At 34.0% G+C, this 26,894-nt stretch overlaps 1 protein-coding gene across 6 annotated transcripts in view; it reads left to right on the forward strand.

The window, feature by feature from the left end:
- The window catches only part of DGKB (diacylglycerol kinase beta), a 337,929-nt gene that overhangs the window by 110,789 nt on the left and 200,246 nt on the right, over positions 1-26,894 (forward strand). For 4 of the 6 annotated variants that reach the window (XM_050332620.1, XM_050332627.1, XM_050332611.1 and 1 more), the window contains 4 exons: positions 5,814-5,846; positions 9,490-9,606; positions 14,028-14,101; positions 20,697-20,771. In XM_050332620.1, coding sequence (XP_050188577.1) covers positions 5,814-5,846; positions 9,490-9,606; positions 14,028-14,101; positions 20,697-20,771 — 299 coding nt within the window. The remainder of the gene's footprint in view (positions 1-5,813; positions 5,847-9,489; positions 9,607-14,027; positions 14,102-20,696; positions 20,772-26,894) is intronic. The other 2 variants (XM_050332643.1, XM_050332651.1) reach the window with 1 other exon arrangement.

Below are 26,894 nucleotides of genomic sequence, written 5' to 3' on the forward strand. Positions count from 1 at the left end.
TTTCCTTCTAAAAGTGATTGGTTGTTGTGTATGTATTATTAGTGTTGGTAATTTTTAATTAGGTTCTCCTATTTTCAGTTACGGGGATTCCTTTTGAGAAAGGTAATACTTCAGTGTATGTGAAGCCAGCACTCTCAGTAATGACAACAAAACCAATCTTTTTCAAAGTTGTCTAAACATAAGTGTTTGGTACTAAAAAATCTGTCTTCAGGCATATCAGATCTGATATACTTGACAGTGTAAGGGTCTTTCATCTAAGACACAGGTTTAGATTCAATAATCAACTGAGCAATAATATTCTTTCAATGCTACATTTATGTGAAAGGTAAATAAAAGTAGATAACCACAATGTTTGCTGTACCAGGCTTATCCTTGAGTATTTTGAGGTGTCGTAGACAAATTTATTTTCTTCTACCATAGGATAGGTTATAGAAGTTGTGGGAAAAGCAAGATGAAAAATTTTGTATCTTTGATTTCCTAAAACTGTTGGCCCTCCCTGCCATCTGTAACTTTGGAAGTCCAGATTAATTCCAGAAAATTGCAGAGTTCATCTCAGACCAAGATGCCTTCTCAAAAGTTTTCCTTCAAGAGTACAGGCTAAATCCCTCTTATCTTTTCTCTTTTGTGAAACTGAGGACATTCATACTTTTGCCTTTTTCATCCAACATATCTCATGTCTCATTTCTTCAGTTCTTGTGAAGTCCAACCTCAATGATTTCTACAGAGATAAAGGACTTCTTTCATGAATTGCATTTCACAGCACCATGTACTATACCAGTGCTGCCAAACTGATCTCTAAGTTGCAATTTGTTGTTCAGGTCCATATCTCAGTTTTTCCGTTTCCTAGGTATCCATTAATGTCCAAAATCACTATTTCAGCTATGAAAAATAAATTAAAAAAATACCCTTCCAGATCTGAATATCACAAAGGGTGATACTTCCCTAAACACAGCCATCTCTGTTCAGGTGTCTGTTCCCAACTACTTCTTTAGGATCTCTTTAGACACAAGAGAGATTTCTCCAAGGTAGAGTGACTCCTAACAGCTGGAGAGAGAACCGAAATGCCTGGTTCTCAGTTAGATGGTAAATAGAGGGGCTCCCGTCTTCAAAACTGCACAAAATAGAACTTTTCAAATGTTATTCCTAAATATGATAAGCTACATCATCAGCTGAAAACTAAACAATGGGGGAACTCACAGAGTGGATACTGTGTACATAATGAAAGCATGACATATCTATTTAGATTCAATGTCTTACAAAGATTTTTAATATCTCACTGCAGTAATTGTAAATGTTTTAGTAAAATGTAGCCTGGCAACTTTAAAACTAGTCTGTCTTCTGTTTACCGTATATAAGGCTTGTTGTACGGTAAGTTTTTTGTTCAAGTTAAATGAGTTTTGTTATAAACCGTGTGTGCAGATCTCAAGTGATAGTCTTTTAATAGATGTCAGATACACTTTAATGTTACTCTCTTTTATTTCAGTAACATTTTAATTAATTCATACTGATTGAATAAATGTACATTGAGACTTGTTTCCTAATGAGGGCACATTTAGAGGAAAGGTTTTGCATCATTCTGATATCCTGTGGGTAATTATATTCTAATTATATGGTGGGGGGAAAAAGTCTATAACTCAGTGCTGATATTGTTCATTGGACCCAATTAATTATATGCACATAATGAAAGTTCATGATAAGGTTGACTGGCAGTGAGTTTAAAAATCTTTAACTCAATTGAATCCTAGCCTACCAAGAGCTCAGAATTAGATCATAACCAGGTTAAAAACTGGGTATTGGAATGAGATGAGTGAGTAGTGAAGAAGAAAAGATTGGCCTTTACTCATGATACAGCTTCTCTCCTCCACCCTTTTTATAAGGTAGAATGGGAAAAATGCATTTTGGCTTTTTTTCATTTCATGCCTGCCTTTACTTTGCTCCATTTATTGATGAACACTGGATGTTCTAATTCATATTTATGTTTGTAGAAACATAATTAGATTTTCAATTTCCCACCAAAATAGATACAGCCTTGGATAGTGATGAACCAACCAATAAAAACTTACTATTTAATAGATGTGTATTTATTCCATAATGCATGATGATTTTGATCCTCCTATTGTTTATGTAAGTTTTACAATGAACTATTTTTCACTTAATTTCTAACATTTGTTTTGAAAACTATGATTAAAACTGTTAATTTTGGAACAAGAAGAAAATTATGGTATAAATTGAAAAACATAAGGTACTCTGCTTATACACTATCTCCATAGTAACCAGTTTATTTTAAAGGTGGAGGGTATGGTATAGTATTGAAGGCAAGAAATTAAAGAAATAAAATTTGAGTCAATTTCCTTATGTTTTTATTTTCAACTTGATTGTTTTGCATTCTGGGAAAAATGGGTCATCATGATAAGTTTGATAAGTTTCTCTTTTTCTCAAACTTTCTTTTCTCTTATGAATGAATGTTTTGTGTAGTGAAGTTATTACAACTTTTTAGGACAAAATCATATAAGATTAAATCAATCTGAATTCAGTTTGGTTTTGTTTGGCATTTTATTGTCCAAAACCATAAATGTTCAAAAATCTTTTGTTTATTAGTTCTATTTAGGCACATAAACCAATATACACAGCAGATTACAAATGTTTTAGCTAGGAAATATGCCTTATGCAACTACTTTATAATCTGTAGCTTCAAATTTTTGTGTAAATATAGCGTGTTGACATGCTGGCAAAAAGTAATACAGAATTAAAGCTGAAAATACAGTTTAAGAATTTTCTTTGACTATTTGGTATTTGGAGATACTACATAGAATAGCTAATGGGTGTATTATAATTGCAACATTGTTCAATAGATATTTTTTCCATGTCTGGTAATATGTTTTACTAATACTATTTTCCTGTGAGGTATGTAGATGCTACTCACATGGGAAGGAAGAGTTGTAGAGAGAGAAATAGGGAATTAGCAGTGGCTGGTTGAAGAATAAGCATTCTTAATCCCTTTTCCAGTTTTTAATCCTAAAATGATTATTCTGTTTCTATAATAGTAGAGATCAGTTTTAGCTCAGCTGAATTCAAGCTCAACATGGAACACAGAAAGTCAGTGCAGTGTGTAAGCATCTTTACAAGCAATTCAATCCTTTGAAGTTGAGTACTAGCCTTATTCTGGATTTCTGAACTATAAAAACACCACAGTTCATCGAATATAGTGCTTGGCAGGGAGTGGAGGGTAGTTGAATTTAAATCTGGTTGTTGAATATCAAGTAATGACATAGCAATTGAAACAGATTTTAAAAACAAAACAAACCACTTTTTTCCTTTTCAATTGTGTATCATATTGCAACGTCAGTTCTCTGAGAATCTAAATCAGACTTGAAATATAATGGTGTGCTTATCTACACTAAGAGCTTTTTCATTTCTTTGAAGTCAGAAGGAAATTAATAATTGCCCTGGAGGAAAATGTATCTTCCTAACTAATTATCTGTTCTGCAAACACTGTTCAATGTTAAAATAATAAGATGCTGATAAACTGAAATGGCAGCCATTCAATCATTTTAAGTTATATCTGGTTGCCTGCCCACAGCTCATCACTGCAGTCTGTCCCTAAGTCTATTCCTTATATTCTCTCCCATTGGAGCTTACCATGGTATTATTTTCAAAATTCTTTTCCAAAACTTATGTCTTTCTTGGACAGTGTATATAATCAGCTGCTATAGCCCAACTTCATTTTGAGTTGTAAATCAAGTTAAAAGTCTTGGGCCCTGGTGTTGTTGCATGTTGATGCATATATTGAATCTGCACAACATAGAAGGCAAGTTGTCTTTAGAAAACTGAATGAACTAAGGCCGTAGTACTAAATGAGAAAGACTTGATTGTGGTTTGATGATTAACTCTTTACATCTTTATTTAGATAAACTAAACAAGCAAAAAAAGGTGTGTATATATATAAAGTTATCACATAGTGATACCTTGTTTAGAACAAGGAACAAGTCTTGCAGTTAGCAGTTTTAGAAGGTATTAAATCAGATTTTCTCCATTCCAGCGTTGTCTTTTTTGCATGTATTTTGCTACTAGTGTTAGTAGCAAATGCCGCCTTCTGATTGATATAATGTGATTTTTTTTTTCTTAGCTGCAAGTGTTTCTATCAAGACAGCTCTCAAATTAATTAGAAGCCTTATCTTTCCTTTATAGTATGGGCTTGTGCAGCTCACTGGACAGTATTTTTACTAGAGAATTAGTTGATAATCTTGTCCACAGGAGGACTTTTTCTGCCTGTGGATGTAGAGCTGAGTATTGTGCCACAGCTCTATTAACCTTCAAGACAGTATAGTGTGGTGTCCTAATACTGGCCCTTTTAATTAGCACATACACAGAGTTAGAAGTGGAAATGTGGAGAATTTAGAAAGTAAATTTTCAAAATATTTTAACACATCTGAATCACAGTTACTTGGATGTGATATCTAGTAGATATTGCAGATAGATTGCTCCCCGTGGTTTTGAGGTAGTGGTGATGTGGGTATTTTCAGTATTTGGTTATTGTGTAACTATGGGCAGAAGTGCGTGGAATGGAATTTAGTAAGCAGGGTCTTGAATGCCCTGTAAGTTTACAAAATTACAGTCTAGGAGTACTTATTAATTTTTATTATTATTATTATTAATAATAATCTATTATTATTATAATCTCCTTGAAGATTCCTATGTCATTAAACAAAATAACTCTAAGGAATCACGAAGTAACCTTCTTCCAAGTTTCTTAAAAAGGACCCCAAAGCATCAGTTTGGTATTCAAGTCCCATATTTAAACTTCCAGGGCCTTCATCCTGCAAACATTTGAGAATATCTTTACATGGTATTCCGTTAATTCTAATGAACAAATTCTCCTGATCAATATCTTTCAAGTTCAAGTTTTGTAGTTCTAAAATAAGATTTTTTTTTTTAAATAACTGTTTCAGTTTATGCTTATTAGCAAAATATTTGGTTCTCTCCTTATGCACCCCCATCCCCACCTAGGGAATGTGTATATACATCTGAATGTATATATTATAAAAGAAGTAATTATCATACAAAAGAAATCTCAAGTTTGCAGTAGTTACCTGACAAACTGTGTAATGTCATTAACCATTCACTAATGGTTTTGCAATCCTGTTTAATGTATAAGTAAATTGTAGTTTCATGTTATAAAATAAATTGTTTTAAATCATTTCAGCTGTGTAGGAAATAATCCTGAAAAATAGATTTGCAGTTATTGATCAAAAGGCAAGGTGATAAAAGGAATTTTTGCTGCATTGTCCCAGCAGTGTCAGCAGTTAAAATGTAAAAAGGTAACTGTTTAGTAAGCCTTTAGTTACTATTCATCTGTTTTATTCTAACAGCTACAGTAGAGTATGATAGTGTTTTGTGTAAAGGCAAAGACTGTACTTCTATAAAAAGAAAGAGTAGTTGTAGCAGAAGGTGGCTTTTTTAGTCAATATTCCTTGATTTGCATGAGAATTCAAAGACTTGGAAGATAAAATAAAAAAACTCACCAGGTAGCAAGTATCACTTTTTGCTATTCAAAAGAATAAAGTCCTCAGGTTTTCTAATATTTTTAGCTGGTGCTAAAATGATCCCAAACATACTTTCCAGAATATAAATTGTTAATATGACAGCCAAAACATTAAGAGAGTATGCTTGTGCAAATGTGTAAAAAAATGCACTGTGTATGTTTGTTGTTAAGTACAAACTGCTGCAAGGTAAGATTCCTTGAGAACATTGTCCATGCCCTTTGCCATCACAGCTGTTCAGTGTTGCAGCCTAACATTCTCTTTTTCCAACAGACGCTTCCCACGTTAGGAGGTTTGCTCCCTGAGGTGCGTAACGGGAGGCATCCATGAACGCACGAGTACTAACAGATCATGATATTGTACATTCTTTTTTGCTATGAAGTGCATTTTGGGGCTGAACCGAAAATCTAGATATTATATTCAGTGTTATTATTTGAAAGGCAGTGTCCTATTTATCAATTATTTTCTTATTTGGATAAATATGGGATAAACGCAGTTGAGTAGATTTTATCTGACAGTGATCTCTCTGGAGCAATCCTGAATGGTAGAAGCTCCAGTTAATGGATATTGACTGCAAAGTGGGAGTTCAAGGGGAGAAAATAAGGCATGAGAGGTGCAAAGATGGGTGGAAAAAATTTTTGTTGTGGTAAGTACAATTTCAAAAGATATGTGCTCTGACACATATCCAAAGAACAGAAAAGCTTGATTCTTTGAGCCATCAAAATGTACAATAGCGACTAAACTGCTGTATCCAGTATCTCTATCAACTTCATGCATGTCCACTAAACAAAAGGGTTCACAGATACAATGATCATTTTGTATGCTTTATTTAGCAAGATATTAAATACAACACAACTGTTATAGAAACATTTCTTACCTCGAAAGATAAATTTTTGCATTTTATAAAACCATTCTATCAATGCACGTCAAATTTTTCTTAACATTGTTAGAATTTGTAAGCTGTTATCCACAGATGATTTTAAGTTTTTTTCTCATTTAAAAATTACATTGTTTAGTTCCTGACACTTTCTGATAGCTTAGTAATGTTATAGTTTAATATTATAGTTCCCAAAAGTAAGATATTCAAAGCCAGTTTTCTATTTCATGTATAAAAAACAAAATGTCTGTGCAAGAATATTTAAAATAGATTTTTTTAATGACGTGGTAAATCTTTTTGTGTTCCAAAAATTCATTAGAATTATGATACACATTATTATGTCATACAAACTGTAAGTCAGATCCTCACTACTGTGACCCATATAGAAAAATTATAGAATATATTACTCTATGAAATCTAGAATCTCCTATCAGCTTTTTCAAAAATTTTTCAGAGAACACTGTTGGTAGAGATGGTGACATTTATTGTGGTATCATACTCATATAAGATGGGTGATACAAAATACTTTATTTGTACTTCAAAAATCATCAGTGAAGAAAGCAGAGGTTCAATGCTAATAAGGCCAGGTATCCGTCTTTGATTATTTTACTAACACTCTAGACAATTCTGTGTCATCAAGGTACTTTTTCCTTCATGTTCTGTAAGGTATGTGGTCTAATCTTGTTTTGTCTTTGTGTGTGAGTCAAGCAATAGTTTTGCTTATCAGACAGGAAATATAAATTGGAGAAGGAATGTTGCTTCTATAATAATGCAGTAGTCATAGGGCCAAGCCAGCTGAGGGTATTTGCTGCTATTTGTATCAGCTGGAACAAAGACCCCAATATCCAAAACTTTGCTTTAGGTAATTGTAACTGCATTTTGCATCTGAGTGATTAAAAACAGCAGGTTTGGGCACTGTTCTCAACAGTGTATACTTTTCCTCTAAATAATAGCATGATATATGCAAGAAGCGTTTTAGTGCTACAATTTATACATAGGCCTCTTTTGAACAATGTTTTTTTTTAACCTCCCTAAGTGCATGAACTCAGTGTGATGGATCTATTCCTTTCTGTTACCTTTTTCTTTGAATTATCACAAATATATTCTTAACCTTGAGGTTTTCCAAAGCTTTTTAAAATTTTCTCTCCATCTCTGATCTTTGTTAGAAATCAGCATTTTTTTACTAGCTGTTTCTCTGCTTTACTGACATCTGATTTGATTTTTGAAGATGTTACATTATTCATGAACCAGATTTGTCCACAATGTAAAATCCTATTTAACATGGTATGCTTACTTTTTATAAGGTAGTGACTTTTAAGGGTAGTTATTCACAAAGTTGTTTAAAACCCCAAAGGAACCTCTTAAATAGGTAATGAAGTGTAAAGATTCCTTCATACTGAAATATCTAACTTGCTGTCCTTGACATTAACCAATATCATTTAGCAATAATGATTTGTGTTAGTTCAAAAATGTTACTCTGTTTGGGTGCCTCATCGTAGTTCTACTTTTTAAATAATCATCAGTAAGTGCGTGCAGAGTTGGTGATTTCTTAGGCAGTGATACGTACAGCGTTTGTCTATGTTGTAAAGGTTAGAGCTCAGGTGAATAGCTCTAATTGCTTCAACCATTTTCTCTTTAAAGAAATGAATGATATTGTAGTCTAGACTCTTGCACCTCCTCTTGAACTGACCAGTTACTCAAAGCGTGCAAAAGCTCAGTTAACTAACCTCCTAGTCATCTCACTCATACAGGAATTTGTGTAGAGATCCCCTACTTTTGTTTTTTCCTGTAGCATAGGTTTGTCAGTCCTTTTATACAAAATGTGATCAGATGGTCACAGCACCTGGCTACCCAAAGCAGACTGGGACGACCTGGACCACTGTTTGCATCAGGACTAGATTGAGACTGTGTCAGTCTCCAAACTTAAAAAAACTAAAGATGGTATTAAAATGGTCATGGTTCACATCTGTGTTAAGCTGGGAGTTATTCCCTTCCTGCTCAAGAACCTATGTCAATGTTTTTTACCAATAAAAACTGCTCTAGAAAGAGTTTCATGGATTAATTGCTAGTGCAATCCCTAAGGCATTATCAGAGGTAGCACAGAGATGGGTTTGGCCTGGTGTGGAGCAATGAACTACTTACTGAATTCAGTTGCAGGGAGTGCAAGAGAGTCCTACATGCTACTTTCTAGTGCAGCAGCTTTGTACCAGCATGTTCCACTGACTAGTTTAAAACCTCTTCGCACTTGTGAAGTGAGGAAAGTGGCTGGGATGCAGTTGGAATTGGGCACATCAATTCTATTCTATAAACATCTACTGTCTTAACTTCTGGTGTATTTTTCAGACAACCTGAAAGGACAGTCTGGGTACATGAGATACAAAGAGCAAGGATTTTGTTGTTTTGTTTTGTTTTTTTTAATTATTCAGAGTTTTCTGAAATGGCCTGATAACAGTTGAAAATATGGTTAGAGCATGCTTCCGAGCTTTCCTCTTTCAAATAGCCATCTCATTCTGCTGTGTATCAGCAGCAAAATTGCCAACAACTTAGAAGCTGATGTAGATTCTGTTTTCCTTCTGATGCAAAATATATGTTTTATAACTCAGCCAATTGATTATGGTACATTTAGACCAGGTATATTTTGCCAAAGTGGAGAAGTACTTTGGAGCATCCAACTTCTACTGGCAGTTAGTATGAAATCTTGATAAATTACTGATATCTTATCAGTTATATTGTATGATTTGCTTTCCAGTTTCAGAACACCACCCTGGTAATGTCAGATTACCTTTTCACATCATTGCATTAGTTTGTCTTGTGACTACACACTTTTCATCCATCTATTGCCTAGTCATTATGAAATGTCCAGGCACATAGATAGATATTATGTGAAGTGGCCAAACATTGTGTAGTAACTTGACTGAGATCTCATTTTCATTAAAGTAGAATCTGACATTCCTCACTAGTCAAAAAGCAACTGCGTGGAGGTACAGTCTCAGTTACAGTTGTATAAAATACATTTGTATATATAATGTATTAAAATGTTAAGTTTTCTCCTTTTCTCTTCTTTTTTTCAAGGAAAGACAGGCAACAGTGAAAAAAGAAAAGAGTTGCCCCCAGCAAATGAACAAACTGGGAGAACGGAACAAAATGCAAAGAGCAAATTCTGTCACTGTAGATGGACAAGGTCTTCAGGTGTGATTATTGTTATTTTAATTTTAAGCAGATGCTTGTTGGTATGAAGACAATGATAGACTGAGAGATCTTTAAAGTGAAATATACATTCACTATTCTAATATTTCACTTTTACATATTTTAAAAATGCAGTAGGTAAATTCTTCCATTGGTTCAGGAGTCCTGTGGTGCAAATCTACTTCTCATGTCACTGTTAGGATTTCCTAAGAAATTAAGGGGGAGGCAAGACTAAATCAATTCTATTGTGGGACGAAGCTGAACTAGTTTGTTTTGTATCTGTCATACAGTGTTGTGTAAATTTACTTTACAAATCTATGTTTCGATAACTATTCACTTTTCTCATTTGGACCTGTTAATTAATAGATAGAGTAAACTTCAAGGATGTAATTTGTGCAGGTATTTCTAAGTAGGGTATTTGGCATATTGACATTAACAGTGGAGAGAAGCAATGTGTTTTCATTACTAGTAATATCTATAATAAAAATGGAAGGTTTTCTGCTTGAAAGAAAAACTTGTGTGTGTGATGAGCTATTTTAGAGCAGTAACTTAGAGGCATGCCAGAAGTTCTGCCTGAACTTCAGACTACTACTATGAGTAATTAGAGTGAAATTAATGTTCACATGCATGATGATACTGCTTGATTTCCTCAGAATTAAATTATCGTCATGATAACAATGTGATAATCATTTAATATTCATTAAAAATGTTGTCTGTTATTTCTATCTTTTGATATCTTGAGCTTCAGTAAAAAGATTCCCTTACTATATATACATTACTTTATACATCATAAGTATTTCAAGATATACCTTGCAGTGTCAGTATAGGAAAGTTTATTGTATTGTTTCACTGTTTTAGGTTAGTGAAACATTCTTATTATGACAATCCAAGGAAAAGAAAAAAACCCCAAACTAACTCCAAACCTGAAAAACAAACCCTAAACCCTATGCAGTCACATGGCTTCTCCACTGATGATGTAGTAGGACATTGCAGCAATCACTATGTATTGCTTTCAAGATTCTCTTCCTGTACTTATCATTCTCACAGGCTTCATTGCCATTCAGATTGTCTGTGACAAACCATGGAGCAAAAAGACCAGAGTATTAATTGACAGAAAGCTCAAGATCTAATCAGGCGCAGTGTCACTAATAAATTGTTGCTAAAGAAAACGCGTGGAGTTTTCTAACTTTCGGTCATAAACACACAGTTCCTTGAACCAAACTGTTCTGGATAGAGTGACATCTTTATTTATGCACACAGTTTATTTTCAGATATTTTTAAAGTCTCTATTTTCCACTCATGTTATACAGTGCCTGGCATATAGTACTTGGTCTATTCAAAACAGCAACTCCTAGCATGACTGACTCTTGCACACACAACCTTAAATTATTGAATATTCTCCTTTAAGGTAATTAGGTCACAAGATTTTCTGTAAGTTTGTTAGTGTGATCCAAAACTTATGTTCTATCTTCTCTCTCCATGATGAATCAAAAGCCTAGTATTCGTCATTGTTTTTATTTATTATACTTGATATGGAGAAAAAGAGAGAGCAGACTAAGACAGTAGAATTAGTATTGAATGGATTTGAGGTGGTTTTTGAAGTGCTTGGTATTTTTTATTTGTAATGAGACGTTTGTAATGTAGTACATGATACGGCACTGGTAATCATGGTGATAACATTAAAAATCATTCTATGAATAATTAGTGATGGCCCTAATTTGCTGATTATACCATGATCTTTGTTTTTCTCTGTTGAATTAAATTGGTTTTCAGTAACAGGAATTCATCTTAGCATCAAATACTAAATTTTTGATTGGTAATAATATTAAAATCTAATTATTATGAAGGCTGAATGGCTCTTGAAGGATACCATAGTGAAAGGATGGATCAATGAGAATGTTAGGGTTTTTTTCACTCACAGATTTTATAATTTTGCAACTATTTGCACAAAGATGTAAGATACCATAAATATCATTAGTAATTAATGTTAGCATTTTTCCTAAAGATGGTCTGGAAAAAAATTCTGTATTTGATCAAAATGTAGTACCCTAATTCTCCCATATAGTGCATGTTACTCTACTACCCTGATTCTGCTGTTGTGGTCACATTTTAATGATTTTCAGTAAGCAAGGATATTTTTCATAAAACTTAATCAGTGTGTTAATTGCATTTGTTTATGATTTAAGTTCCCAAGGTAACATAGATCTTCGTACTACTCCTGTTAGACCTCTGTTTTCAATATGGGAGAAACTATATATAAATGGTCCACTGTTTATTTCTTTTTCTTTTTAATTTTTACTCTAAGTCACTTGTCCTACAACTTCATGGAGATTGCCTGTATATCATGCTAGATTAAGGCTTGACAATGTTCACTAATTTAGTCTAAATCTTTAGTTGTATTTTAATTATATAAAAATACTATTTGTTATCTGGAAAAGTAATTTGGGAAAGCTGTAAAAAATTAGTTAAAATTTATTTTGGAACTGAGTGGAATACAGACTAGTTATTAGTTTTTTGGTTTTTTTTTTTTTTTGATTATTCAAAACCTTCTTCTTATAATAATATGGTTCAGTCTTGAAATAAAAGATTTAAAATAGAAATAAGTCCATCATTTAGCTTTTGTGGAGAAAAGTATCAAGACCAAACCCTCCTTCCATCAGACAGCAGTGAGCAGATAACTTAGTGGCAGTGGAGGTCTGCACTACTAAAAGACAATTAATCATAGTTAAGCACATTCATCTTGCTTCTTTCTAGCTAACCAGCATAATGATCAGGATTATTATTTCTAATTAGAGGAAGTAATAGATCATGTATAACCTTAGGATGAGTCTCATTAATTAACCCGCGTCCTAAGGGATTTCAGTAGGTATTCCATCTCTGTCACAATGAGCACCATTGGTTTACACTTAGTTCACAGGAACAAACATCATGGGAATTGGCTAAATAACTAAAATTGATTAAAAGAGTAGATAAAAATTAAATATATGACAAACTTCACTGTATTCTGCAATTTGATGTATGTTTCAACATGCAGCACTTTACTGTGCCAAAGGTGATACTGAGTTGGTTTTATGCTAAGTTTAATTCCACTGGGTTTGTGGAGTTTTCCATTATTTTTTTTTTTTGTATGTATTGGAACAGATTTGATTCTATGGTTTGTGAAATCATGAATGGAGTTGACACACTAGTGCTTAACAATTCCTGCTAGAAGGAAAGTGCTTTTAGATGCCTGTAGGATTATATACCTATGTCTTTAGGATGCCTGTAAGACTTCTTAGCTATAAGGTTTCTCAGGTTTTGTCTTAAATTGCATTTTATGAAATCTTCAGCTGAAGAGATTTTGTTATTTCGGGAGTTATGAATAAGGATTTGGAAGCAAGGCCTTTCATTGTATCATTTTGAAACAGAGATGGTCTAAGCTTCATCCCTGAAGTTGTTAGTGCATGACTTTGGAGGTGTTGACTCTGAACTCTTAATATACTTTCAAACATTCTGGAATTGATTTATGTCTAAAAGTGATAATTTTTAATATGAATAGTCTAGTTGCATGGTTTAAAAACAGGTATTATAGAGAGATGTAATTTTTTTATGTTCAAGTCTATGGAGTAAAGGCAATGAACACACACATATCAGAGTATCTGAAAATACAGAATAACACCATTGCTTACAAGGAAGATGTTAGTTTGTAAAGCTAAACATTAATATGAATATGTAAACATTTCCCTGCACAAAAGAATTAAAAAAAAATTGTTAGAAATAATTGTCTCCTTCAGTATATCCTCCTCAGTCTTCTCTTCTGCAGCCTTGCCCTTCTTCCACATAGTTTCTCCTGTGTTTTCTTATGTTTACCAGCTTTCTCAGGTGTTTAGAGGAACTCTTTATTGTTATTGTTGCCACATTTTAGAAAGTGTGTGATTTCATATCTTATCAAATATTGCAAGTTTCAGTACCTTAAAAAAAAATAAAAATTATTCTGTCAGATTTAAAATTCCACATAGCTATATTTGACCTTCATAGTAGAGTGTCATTTCTCACTCCAAAATACAATTTCTTCATAGCTTTTTCCATAGGAAGTTACTGTCAGAGTAAGTCATACCTGTCTTACATCAATCAGTAGAGAACAAAACTTTAAATGAAACACGTATATATATATGTGTGTGTATATATATATATCAATATTACACTAGAATTATAGGTTTAAATGGTACCACAACTGTAAAACAGATAGCATTAAAGGAGAAGTCACTTGTAATTTCTGGCAAATTAATGAAGTGAGGATTATTGCAAATTATAGTATTACTTCCAGATGGATTACAAAGCATAACATAGAGTTTGCATTAAGCTTTTTGTTTTCTGTCTACTATAGGAAAAAATGAATGCAACACACAGCATTAATGAGTGGCTGTGTTATTCCCTTCTTTTAGATCACTCCAGTTCCAGGCACTCATCCACTTTTAGTTTTTGTCAATCCTAAAAGTGGTGGGAAACAAGGAGAAAGGTAAGTTTTTTTTTTCTTTTTTTTTCCCCCCTCTCTTTGTTTATTTTGATCTCTGTGAGAGAATTTTAAAAGTTTGTACATGAGAAAAAAATATAACTTTTTATACCGTTATGCCTCACATTTGCACATCCTAAATCCTTGTAGTTATAAATTCTGCAGTTACAAACTAGAACTTAGTCTATAGAACAATTTTGTTTCAAATTGAAAAAAGTAGCTGTTGCATGGGTTTGTGGGATTTGCATGAGGATGTGAGTTGTTATATTTTGCATTAAAGCTTTGAGTTGCTAATTGTTTTCTTTTAATCTATGTAAAGATTTTACAGACAGGCCAGAAATTTAAATTAGAAATGGTATTCCATTTTCTAATGTATGACTTGCTTTTTAAACACTTAATAGTAGAGACTCTTGTACCTCTCCATAAGATTTCCTACAAAGAAATCTTTTGATTTCCTTAGAGAGTAAGCATTCTAACAATCCAGGTAAAGTATTAAAGTCCAATCACACAAACTTAAGGGACATAATAACTTTATATATGTCAGTAATTACATTCATTTAAATTCAAAATGTCTAAGTTTATTAGTTTAGGTGTTACTGTACTAGAGGCATGATAAAGTAAGGAGCATTCTCCTTCTACCCAGTCCATCAAACTCTGAATTAGTTGCCCCCCAAATAGACCTTCCTGAGTGTGTTTCAGAATCACAAATGCTAACAATATGGCCATTTTTGATAATAACATAAATCCCTAATTTTTTATAGCCTAGCTTACCATGTTGGTGCTGTGACTTTCAGCTCTTGAAAAAGATTATGGCTAAAGATGACACCTGTGGATACCAGGTGATATGGGTAACCCAAAGTCGAAATAGAAGGGATCCAGTGGGATTCTAAAGCTTGCAACCAAGAAAGTAAACTACAAACAGGTCAGCTTTCCCTAGCTTGTCCCCACTGCTTCCATAAGAGGCAGTAAAAGTAAGCTGTCAAAAGTGAAAAAATCCTGCAGGGTAGATGTTAGGGTAATTCTCAGAGCTGAAGAGCAATTAAACAAAATGGCATTTGAAAGCTTCTGAGAGAACAGGTTATCATTTGGGAGCTGACTATGTAATCCCTGGAGTGGTATACCTAGATCTCAACTAGGCATGTCAAAGGCAATTAATGATCTAAAAGATTCATGACTTTGCAATCAGAACAAAACAGTGAGAGCCATCCTGAGCATTCATGTTTTAGGCACAGTAGCAGTGTGAGGTAGCCCTGGTCTGCTGTGCAGACAGAGATGTTGTGGAAGGTAATCTGCACTAGCACTCGGCTTGACTTTTTTATAGTACTTACATGAAATGAGTAGATCGGAGATGGAGTCCCTGGTGGTCTAGTGGTTAAGGGTGCGGCGCTGTCACCGCGGAGACCCAGGTTCGATTCCCAGTCAGGGCCACTCCCGGGCAGGTGGGGCTCGTTAGCCCTTAAAGGCAACCCACCTACGTCCTGAGGACCTCACTGCCACTGTCCAAGCTCGCTGGGCCCCGGCAGATGAACCTTAGGATTAAAGGGTGGGCTCAGTTCCGCGCACACTGTGTCTCACCTAAAAAATCCAATGCGCAGGCTGGAAGGTGTAAAGACCTTCCCTGGATCTTCACTCGTGAAGACTGGCCATTATTAGATCGGAGATCCAGTCTGCAATTACATAGGTGAGAGGCAGGTTAGAGAGCTGCACTTACATAGTTAGTTATAGCCTAGAAACAATTTAATCAAATGCTGTTTCACAGCTTTCAGTTCCCAGCTCATAATTGGTCTCAAGTGTTACTATCTGAATGGGCTTAGTGCACGAGGGATGTCATTTAATGTTAGATATTCTCCAGGGTAAAAGCAAGTTTTTAAACCTGATCTCCATCCCAGGCTTCTATTCCCATTCATGTATTACAGTCTAACACTTCACGGGTTATGTCAATGAAACTATTACTGAGGCCAGATAGGTCACAGAAATGATTTGAATTTTAAAGATGAATGTCTTATGCACACTTCATTTACTAACACATCTACAAGTGTCATTACACAATGAAGTGTATAGCATGAGGGCAGGCACCAGCAGCTGAGTATAGTGAAGTATAAGAACCTCTTAAAGTGGCTTTGATACTACCCACACACACATACATGCAATATGTTAAATTGCATACTAATGTGTCGAGGTTGCATTCAATATTTGTGTGTTAAGAGAAGCACATCTAAAGGTCAACTGCACAGTCATGTAAACATGTCTCAGGTCATTCACCAGCAGGAGAGAATACATCATGGTTAAATCTAAAGCAAGATTCAAAAAGGTTAAAAAAGTCCACATATGGACTATTTGCTGAGGAGGGGGTTCCCCTCTGTCTTTTAGGTGTTAAGGTTTCATATCAATACCAGTAACAAAATTATAAAATAAAGATGCTAGGAGTTCATATTAGTTTGAATATTTAATCTAAGAGATGAAAACATTCTCAGGAATGATAATATTTAACTTTTTAACTTTTCTCTGCTTTATAGTCAGTAACCAGAAAGAGAGGAATCCTATATTTTTCCTACCTTCCAGTTTTGTGCCAGTTATATGTTGTGGAAAGTAAAATCACAGGACATTTGAAGACATAAATTACTTTGCAAAATGCACAGTTATGGTGATACAAGTCAGGCTTTTTGATTATAGCAATTTTGTAATTTGGTCAGGTATTGAGAGGCTAGGAGTAGAGGATTCAAGCTGTAACAGAAGTAAGATTTCCACAGCAGTGAAAGCAAAAAAATGAAACAAACCCAACCCACAACCTTCTAATTTTTGTAGATGAGAATTTCATGATCTTCACTTATTCAGATTAAGGCAGTCTTTTAATGAAAGCTATTCTTCTGTCTTAACTTGTGGTTTTCTGTATTTGAGACGTCATGATGAATGAAGTTATGATTTCTAATTGACTTTCATTGAACACAGAAAGGTTATTGCAGACTGTCAAGACTCCAGTGTTCCCACAGTTCCCTGTATGAGATTTTATGCCTTGCCATATGGTAACCCAGCCCTTTTCATTGCCCTTAGACTTGGAGAGAGCGTATGCATCCATGTGATAACCAGTTGAGTAAATGCGCTCCTCCAGTAATACTCTGTCATTTCCTTTTGTATTTTGTAATTTTTTTTTCAAATCTCTCAAATGCAAAGGAAAAGAACTGAGGATCACTTTAAGGTAAAAAAAGTTAGATACTTTAGTTTTAGTTTTTGAATGTTGGAACAGTTGTGGTGGGAAACAAATGGATATATGGAAAAAGTGCATTCAGATCACAAAAAATGCATTCTGTACAACCATATCTAATTACCTTATCAATACATTTTAAAACTTTGATTCCATTAAAAAGTTAGAGTTTTGCAGAATGTATAGTAATAAATAGCATTTTATTCCTGAATAGGTTTCTGTTTTAAAGACCAATGCTATGACTTTCAGATATATTTGCAAAATAAAGAACTATAACAATAACCCATTTATACCCATCCCTCTTGATTCAGAGGTTAATATTTATTGCCCATCATGTGAAACAAAAATTTATTTACAGTGATTTGGACTTAAATTATTTTGCTCAATAGACAATACATATGTTTCTAATATAACAGAAATATAAGTCCATGTTTATTAAGAAGAAAGTAGAAAAAGAGAGTTGAAGTTGATGAATTTAAGCCTTTCACTTACCAGAAATAGATTTTAACTGAGCATGAGATTGGACAGGAGTTCATCAAATGCAGTTAAGTGTGTTCCTCAGGCTATATCAAACTGTAACATGTTTTCAGTGATTGTATATGAAAAAGTTGCAGGACATGCATTTCATCCTATCAATTTAGGATGTCTGCATTTATGATCTGAATAATCAAGGCAACAGTTTTCAATGATCTGTGAATAGAATGTGCATATTTAGTACATCACTGACAAAATAGTTCCTTTCAACAGAAAGAATATACAAAGAATATGTAGTGAATCTAAAGGCCACTGATAAGGGTCATGTTTCTCACATAAGAGTCCTTCTAAATCATGCTGTTGTTTTGCCATAGTCATTACTTTGATTTCCACTTCCCACTTTTCCAGTTTATTTGCCTGACCAGTAGGTGAGTTTAAACAATTGTTTCCTTGACAAATGTGCGGTTGGATGCACTGTAGATCAGCTTCCGCACACTGACGTTTCCTGCTGACTCCACACTCAGTGTCTGTGCAGTACAGGTTGATGATATCTTTAACCTTTGCTGTTTTCAAATAACTTTGGTTGATAGTAGCTCTTCACTCCCATCCTCTGATTAATCTGGCTTTCTGGGCTTTCATTTAGCATTGAGACAAAATGTAAAAGCAGTTTCAAATTATCTTTTTCAAACTTTGTATGTCTGGGAGAGCAGATCACTAGTATTATTTTAATTTTGGGGAGGAGTCCTTGGCTTCTTTCTTCTCTGACATTATGGTTAAATTAAGCCTATAGTGACCACATCTTGAATAGTCAACCCCTAGATGACTGAAAATGCCTTCCTCAGTTGTGGCACGAGTTACTGCAATGGTCAGCTTTTTCCACAGTGTAGTCAACTTCATGCCAGTTTTGAATTGCCAGTGATTTTCTTCCCATTTATTTTTTCTCTCTAAAGAAATCATCGTATCATTTCAGAAGACAGCTCACTCTAAGTCAGCCCAAGGTGCACTCAAGAGTATTTCTTTCCACCAAAAGGGCTGTTAAAAGATGATCCCAGCCCCTTTGGCCACTCCTTTCTGCCTCCTCAGTTATGCTAGGATGGAGTATTTTGAGGTTTATATGAGATCATGGGCATGATTTTAGTGAGGGGAAAAATGACACTGAAGAAACTTTTCTGAGGATTTGTGTTTTAAATTGAATCTGTCTGGTTTTCCAGATCACAGAATCACCCTAAAAATAACATACTGCTAGTATGTCTTGTAGCACCAAACTTTAAGCAAATAACTCTTAAATCTTTGGGACTTCATAACAATACTGTTCATGAACTCCTTATGATCAACTGCGCAAATTAAATTAGCAGCACCTTTGACTGGGTTAAATCCTATACGTCTCTGAGAAGCAAATTACACATACCAACTAGAAAACTCGTCTTTTGCATTGGTAGGATGCTGCAAATGGAAATATATATATTGTTTTGTAAATCCATTGTCAGAAGTCCAATTTAATCATCATCACAGCCATTGACAATGATGTGTGCATACTTGCTAAGTGAAACTAGGCAGTTCATATTGACTTTTTCTGTCAGGAATGGCATCAGGAGTAGATTGTGTGAGTGTACTTGGATAAAATGCTTTGTGAAGAAGCTGATATCACTAAATAATTCAAAAGTTAAGAAAATGTTCCAATTTGGCAATTTTAGAGATAATTATGAATTTGTTTGTATTCAGTATTTTTACATACTTGTCTTCCACCTAGACTGATAAATTATGCATCGCTCTTAAGAAAATAATATAAAACAAAAATCCCTCAATGTGCACATAGATTGTGTCTAGACAGTTTTATTGTGCTCTATTTGAATATGTGGACATTTTAACCTAAAATTCAGCTCTTAGTTTGCTTCTATTTTATTTAAACCATTAAATAGAAAGGAAAGAAATATTTCAGTGGAAAAATTAATGCTTTCTTAAAAACATTTAAATATTAATTAGCTTAAGGACAGAGACATTAAAATTAAAGGCAAGACAGAAGGGTTTATAATTTAAACTATTGCCACAGATCCCAGGTATATATTTATTTGTTCTGAACTCTGACTCTTTTGTGTGCTTATTTGTTTGTAAGTAAGAAATTAATCAGCTACCACATTATAGTCAATGTAGGAAATTACATTTCTAATATTTGTAATGAAGAAACAAAATGTCTGTCATACTTTTAGGACAAATAACCTCAAATTTCTAAAGTTACAGTTTTGAAGAAATATTTGCTCATGGTGAGACAGCAAAGAGGGTCCCTTATGGGATAGGACAATACTTTTCATGCTGTATCAATAATTGCTTCCTAATATTCAGATAATTTTAAAATATGTGTAATTTAGGTTAAAAAGTGCTTTCAAATATTTATTTTCTTCCCATTTAAATGTAATCCTGAGGAAATGTAGTTGACCATAGCCTTGCTTTCTCAGAATGTTGTTCATCCTATGGGGATGTTTTTGATGGATGGCAAAGCCAATTCACTTTTGCAATTAATTATACTTGTAATTTTGTGTTAACGATAAATTTCAGGAAGAAATCTCTCCTTTGGCATGGAGTTACTTTAATAGGAATCAATACGCTTTTTGAAATGCTTTTTTGACTCACCTTTTCTTGTGTCATTATGCCTCCTTATCCTATATTTTCTACCTATATGCAGCATTTGAATTTTAGATACCTTGTAGCAGTTCCGTCTCAATTTTATGGCCCAAAATAAAAACACTCTATATATGAATTATAATTGCTGTGTTCAGTTATTCGATTTTTTTTTTTGTGTAAATGAAATCCTGCACTTCAAATAATTATAATATGTGCTAACTTCTTTCATTCTTTCATTCGATAGGTTTTAAAAAATTTCCAAACATGAAAGTAAATATTTTCTCCTTATCTCTTTTACCTCCTCAGAATTTATAGAAAATTTCAGTACCTTTTAAATCCTCGTCAAGTTTATAGTCTTTCTGGAAATGGACCAATGCCAGGGTAAGTCTACAGTTAATATTATTACCAGGAACTCATTTAATAAAATGCTACATAATCAAATGAACAGACTGAAGTACATATAGCATGTTTGGAATGTATTAACACTGCAGATCTCTGAATGGATGCAGAAATGTATAGGTATTATTTGTTTACATCTACAAATAAAGCTACATCTCGTATGTTTTACTGAAAACCGTGCAGTACTCTGTAAAAACTGTGGGATAAATTTCATTCTATTTGCAGCTTTTTCTGCTATATCAGCAATCCAAGTTCCTGTGGGAGTTACTTCTATGTTATAAATATCAAGCAGCCTCAAAGACTGACCTGCAGCACATCCAGTTATTTTACACAGACACATATGTGCACATTCATATATGTCTGTAATATATATACATGGTGTACATATATATCTATTCTTGTACATGTCAGGTATGGATTGTTATTTCAAGTTACAGTGACTGCACACTCCTTATCCATTACAGAATCTTGGTAATGTAGTGGTTGGGAAATGACTGTCCAGGCTGGGTTGCGCTGTCGGGGACTGAAGTGTTCTCTGAACCAGCTGGCATTGCAGTCACTTGCTTAAAGTCGTTTCTCCATGAGTCTTCCTAATTTGCATTCATGTGAAGACAGGAGAATTACAGTGTATCAAATACCAACCTTTGCCACCTGATATTTCTCTTTTAAGTAGTGGCTGCTTTGGTAGAAGAAAAGAGAGAGAGCAGCACTAAACATCTACTCTGTGTATCATTTTGTGTGTATTGGATGTTATGTCACTGATATATAAAATTTTACATCAGTCAAGAGCCACAGGATATTAGGAGATAAGTTCACTGACATTATATTATTCAAGTACGTTTTTTATATATATTTTTATTTGTTTAGACTTTTTTCTTTGAAGTGGGAGGAAAAGATAAATGTGAAAAAATACATATTTTGTGCCTTGCAAAGTTTTATTTCAGTTGTCACATACATATTACTGGAAAGAGTATGCTCTGACAGTTTCTGCCAGTACTTCTGGTTTTAAGGCCAAAAATACAAATATTCTTTCTTTAAACAGTGCTATATCAGCTGTCTATTTTTTGTGTTAGACTTGAGATGTGTATAGCATTGATGAAGGTGAAAAGCATATTTGGCTCAATCCTTTTAGAAGTTAGGATATCTTGCACTACAGTGTGGCTAAGGTGCAAACTGCTGAATGCTGCAAAACCAGCTCAAGAAATGGAAATAATGACATGCATGATTTCTTTCATGCCTGCAGTTAACTTGTACCTGAATGCTAGTGCTGTTTTTATTAATCAAATTATAGGGGTTTTTATACCAGTCTTATCAAATATGGAAAATCTAAGTAGCCTGAGTCCAAAGAATTAGTAGACTAGAAGAATTAACTGAGACAAAACTAGTAACCAATATTGTTTTGCATCCAGTATAATAGAAATACTATGCTAGAGACTGAGATGATGATTTTTAAAACAACTGAAATATTGTTTTTCCAGTTCATCTTTGTAAAACTTAAAAAAAAAAAAATTCTGGCTGCATTTCTGTCCATTAGAGACTTCATTTTCATGTCTCTTTCCACGGGAAGGAGAATGTATTTTAAGACAGAAGCACAAGAGGGCAGTGTTAAGTTCAAGCTGAAACCTTGCACTGAAGCAATTTAAACATTAGTCTTTTGAACCAGGATAGTATTTTTTAGAAAATATTTTTAATTTCTCTTCCTATTAGGAATCGAAATAGTTTTAGTTCAGAGTCGCTTTGAAGAAATTTCTAATTAATTTTTAAACAGACACTGCTTGTTTTGGTATATTTTTTATTCATTCCACAGAAATGAATAATGCTAAATTTCCAGTTTATCTCCTGCCATCACTTCTTGCCCCTGGCAATATTATGTAGGCTGCATGTAATTTGTCCCTTAAGTGAGAAGTTGAATATACTCTGGTATTTCACTTACCAGTACGTGTTTCTTTTTCTGCGAGGGCTGTATTACCTCATAAAACCTGCCCATCCATCCATCTGTCCACTCACTCATCCTTCTCTAGAATGCCAGTTATACTGGATTGTCAGTCAAAATGTTACGTTTATTTAATGTTGTCATATGTGTCATTTAGATCAAAATGTAACAGATGTGGATACTGTACAGCACAGAGAAAAGCAGAAGTTTATTCTTCATCCCAGTTAGTTATTTAGTAGAAAGGAACACAACATATATCTATTTTAAAGCATTTATGATTTTGTAATACATTTTAATGGAGTCTATTTTGAGAATTTTTTTCTTTCGAATACTATTTTCAGACATGTTTACTCAACTTAGAGAATGTTTATAGTATATGGGCAAAATTTGCATTTTTTTGGTACAGCCAGGCTGTCTGCTTTAACCCATAAGTTGATGTTTTTAATTTTTGATGGTATTTTTCTCATGGGCTGCTGTCATCAACCTAGATGATAACATTCACAAGTTTTCTAACTTGAGTTCCAAACATCTGTGGCTAACATGAGTTGATATTTCCAATTCATTTCTGTCAAAAATCTAAGTATCTCCTTTTCAGAAAGCAGGGAGAAAGACAAGAGAACTAGGAGACTAATAAAATTGTAAATCTTAGGGGGGCTGTGAAACTGATGAGATTTTCTGGGGTTTTTTTGAACAGTCAGCAGCATAATTGCTATGCCTGTCATTCTTTCTCTGCAGTTGGATAACCATGTTCTTTCATGGAAATGTGTTGGAATAAAGGGCTGCAAAACCCAAAACAACATCAGAAAAAAAAGACCCAAAAAACCTCCAACCAAAAAACACAAAAAACCCCCACCCAGACCAGTTATAGCATGTTTTTTTAATAGATATGCTGTTGTGTAGCAGGTCAACAGAAAAATATTTTGAACAAGTTGACAATTAATTTTAGTATCACTATCTGAATGTGCAGTTACTGAAGTGGATGTTGCCTACTTTCATAACAGATGGGACAGTACTTGGAGAAGTGCAGGAACAGCAGCTTGTAGCTTCTTTGTATGCTTAAGCTAAGGTCTTTGGAGCAGTTTATGTCAAGACTCATGTACATGCTCTATATAAAAATATACCTGTGATGCAAATAAACCAGTGACTCTGGTAGTGACTCTGGCATTGTTTCCTTTCCGGCAATGGAGACTGACCTGCTGCGAGGCCTGAAGATCAAGGAGCTCTAAGCCAAAGGGCAACAGTACACTTTAAACATGTATAATAATTAATGTTTTAGACATTCTTTAATTGGGAGTAGAGAAATACGAGTGAGCTGGAGAAACCCTATAAGCTCTGCAGCTGAACACAGGCATAAAAGATACTCCACAGTTGCAGACTGCCACAGTTAACACAGTGATGTGAAAATTGCTGGGCTGATGCATTGTGTAATTTGTGCCTAGCACCTGTGTTTTTAGCCATGAAAAGAGTTTCCCTGTTTGGTTGTTATATCTCTATAGGAGTCTTCTACTTCTGACAACAACTGTTACTGTGGATTTAATGATCTTGAAGAATCTGAAATTCAGTTATTGTTCACCTCACAGAGAAGTAAATAATAGTGGGATGAATAGCAGTCGAGCCACAGACCTGCAGGACTCTGTAGGGAGGTCAGCGTTTCACAAAGGCTTTGTCCCTCTGAAAAGGCCCCTGTTCCCTAAAGTCTATTATTTAAAATGTCTAATTTATGTTATTTTTATACTCTATAATAGAAATTATGTCCACAAAAGTTGTATTTCTTTGTAACTTCCTTAAGCATTTAATTTGGAGAGCATGTATTTTTTTAAATTCTATCTGCAATTTTGCCTCAACAGGCTTTTTTAAATCTTAAATTCTGCCCATTTAAAAAGATGCTCGAGACAGAAAGACTGAATCCCTACAACTTATGCTGTAATTTAGTTGGGAATCTGCAGCACCTGGGCTTTTATAACTTCACAAAGCATTAGACCTATTTTGAAAATTACACTATTTTCCTTGATTATTTGAATTGATTGCTGGAGCATTTCTTTGCTGTTGGAAGTTTGGAATACCCTGAGTATTCCGGAAGAGATATATACCAGGAATGTTTTCAGAAGATAATAACTGCACAGTTATTTTCTTCTGAAGAAAATCTTGAATCTGGTCCATATTTCCTTGGAAGAATTACATTTTTGCCAAAAAATGGCAAAACCAGCAGTGATGGTTTGGTTGTACTCTGGTGATAAAAATTACTGTTGTACACCAAAGATCAGTGGTACTTAGAACTCACCAAGTCTTCACATATGAAACTTAAATTCTGAGTTTAAAGATACATTTTGAACAGTTGTTTAACAGTATTTTTGCTTCAATGACATCTGTAGTGGTGACATCTGATACTTATCCTGAGATACAAATATGAGACAATTACTCTTTGCTTGCAATAGTGAAAGTTATAAATTATGCTTCCACTATGAGTGAAGAAGAATGGCTGAATGATTTCACACACTGATGTTGTTGTACCACCTTGTGTGGCTGGGACCTGAAATTCTGCATAGTGCTTTGCATCTGGGCATAAGAGAAAAGGTCATGTGCAGGTACCTAAATGGAAAATATTGCAGTTTATGTTTTCAAATAGTTTTATTGTGAGTGGGTGGGATTTCCTTAAACAGTTCTATAAGAATGTATGTGTGTGGTATCTGTGCATAAATCAATTAATTGCATGATTCAACAGCAAATTGTTACATTCTCTAGCACTGGTGTTTTATTCATAAATGGTTTTCTTGCATTGGTATGGATTTGGTAAGGTGATTATGAAAAACTGAATTAGAGTAATATAGGTATTTTAAACAGTTGCCCTCTTTCAGGTGAAAATTACTGATTTATCAGCAGAAACTCAATAGTTGCCTTTGTGTGCATCCTTGCAGACATTAAAATAAGCCAGTATCAAACACCTTCAGTGTTTAAATTGTTTTTACTAAAATAGGACTACATTTCTATTCTGGTCCTTTAATTAATCTGACAGTGCACAAAACCTTTACAATGAATTCCAATTTTTTTTTTAGTTTCACTTTAAGCCACTTTTACTAAGTTCTCAAACAGTTTGGTTTTGTTTTGTTTTTTCTTTTCAAATCATGTCAAAAATGTCCTGTGGAGAAAAAGTAACAGATGCTGTTAAAACAATGATTGAGCACAACTTTCTTGGTAGGCAATACGTACTTTTCCCCTGAAGGTCTATAAAGAAATATTTCAAATTCTTTCTTTACAACTATAACAGTTACTGAGTTTGAATGAAACTGTATAAAATGGAAAACCATGTTCCCTTCCCAACTATTAATATAGGCTGCACATTCTAATTCAATGAATGAGATTTATTTACATATATAATTATATAACTATATTTAATCTTATAAAGTAATTTGATTTTATAAATATTTATATTTGCTATAGTGTATTTATATACACTGCATTTATATATGCAAACATACAATGTAAGGTATATTATACATTTTTATGTATTTTGTGTGTTATATTTCTATATAATGTACATATTTTATATTTAAATTTATGAAAAGAAAAAGTTATGTGAACTTAATGTTGTACTTTGCTTGAAAAATTCACTATCTGTGAATATAAAATGCTCCAAGGGAAAAATGAATGAAGCTTATTGAGAATATTTTTGACAATATGGTTTTGACAGATTCTTCAGCCTCCAGGTTTTTTTTTTAAGTTATACCCTTTTGATGAAGATTAAATATACAGTCAAAATAAAAAGCATGTTTGATAACCATAGGGTGAAGAAGCTTTTTTATAAAAAGAGACAGAGGTTTAGGTCTATGTTCTGCCAATCTGGATCAATGTTAGCATCAACCCTGGACTTCTGGTGTTGTTCAGGTTGTTTGGTTGGTTGGTTGGTTGTTTTTTTCCCAGACTTTCTTTTTGACATCTTTTACATAGGAAAAAATGCCTAAATACTTATAGACATTAGTAGCCTGCCATCAGTTCTGGGCTATAATTCGATTTTAAATTAAGCTGAAATAGCCTCAGTGCTGGAAGCAATGTAATTAAACCTTATAACTTTGTACAAACCCAACACATTGGGGCCAAGTGGGAGTGCTGGTGATGGGAGGCATTTGTCTCTATGCCAGGTCTCTTGAAGTGATGGAGATGCACACCTGTGGGCC

This window comes from Myiozetetes cayanensis, unplaced genomic scaffold (genome assembly GCF_022539395.1).
Source record: "Myiozetetes cayanensis isolate MyiCay16 unplaced genomic scaffold, myiCay2020 scf1, whole genome shotgun sequence".
In the NCBI taxonomy this organism is placed as follows: Eukaryota; Metazoa; Chordata; class Aves; order Passeriformes; family Tyrannidae; genus Myiozetetes; species Myiozetetes cayanensis.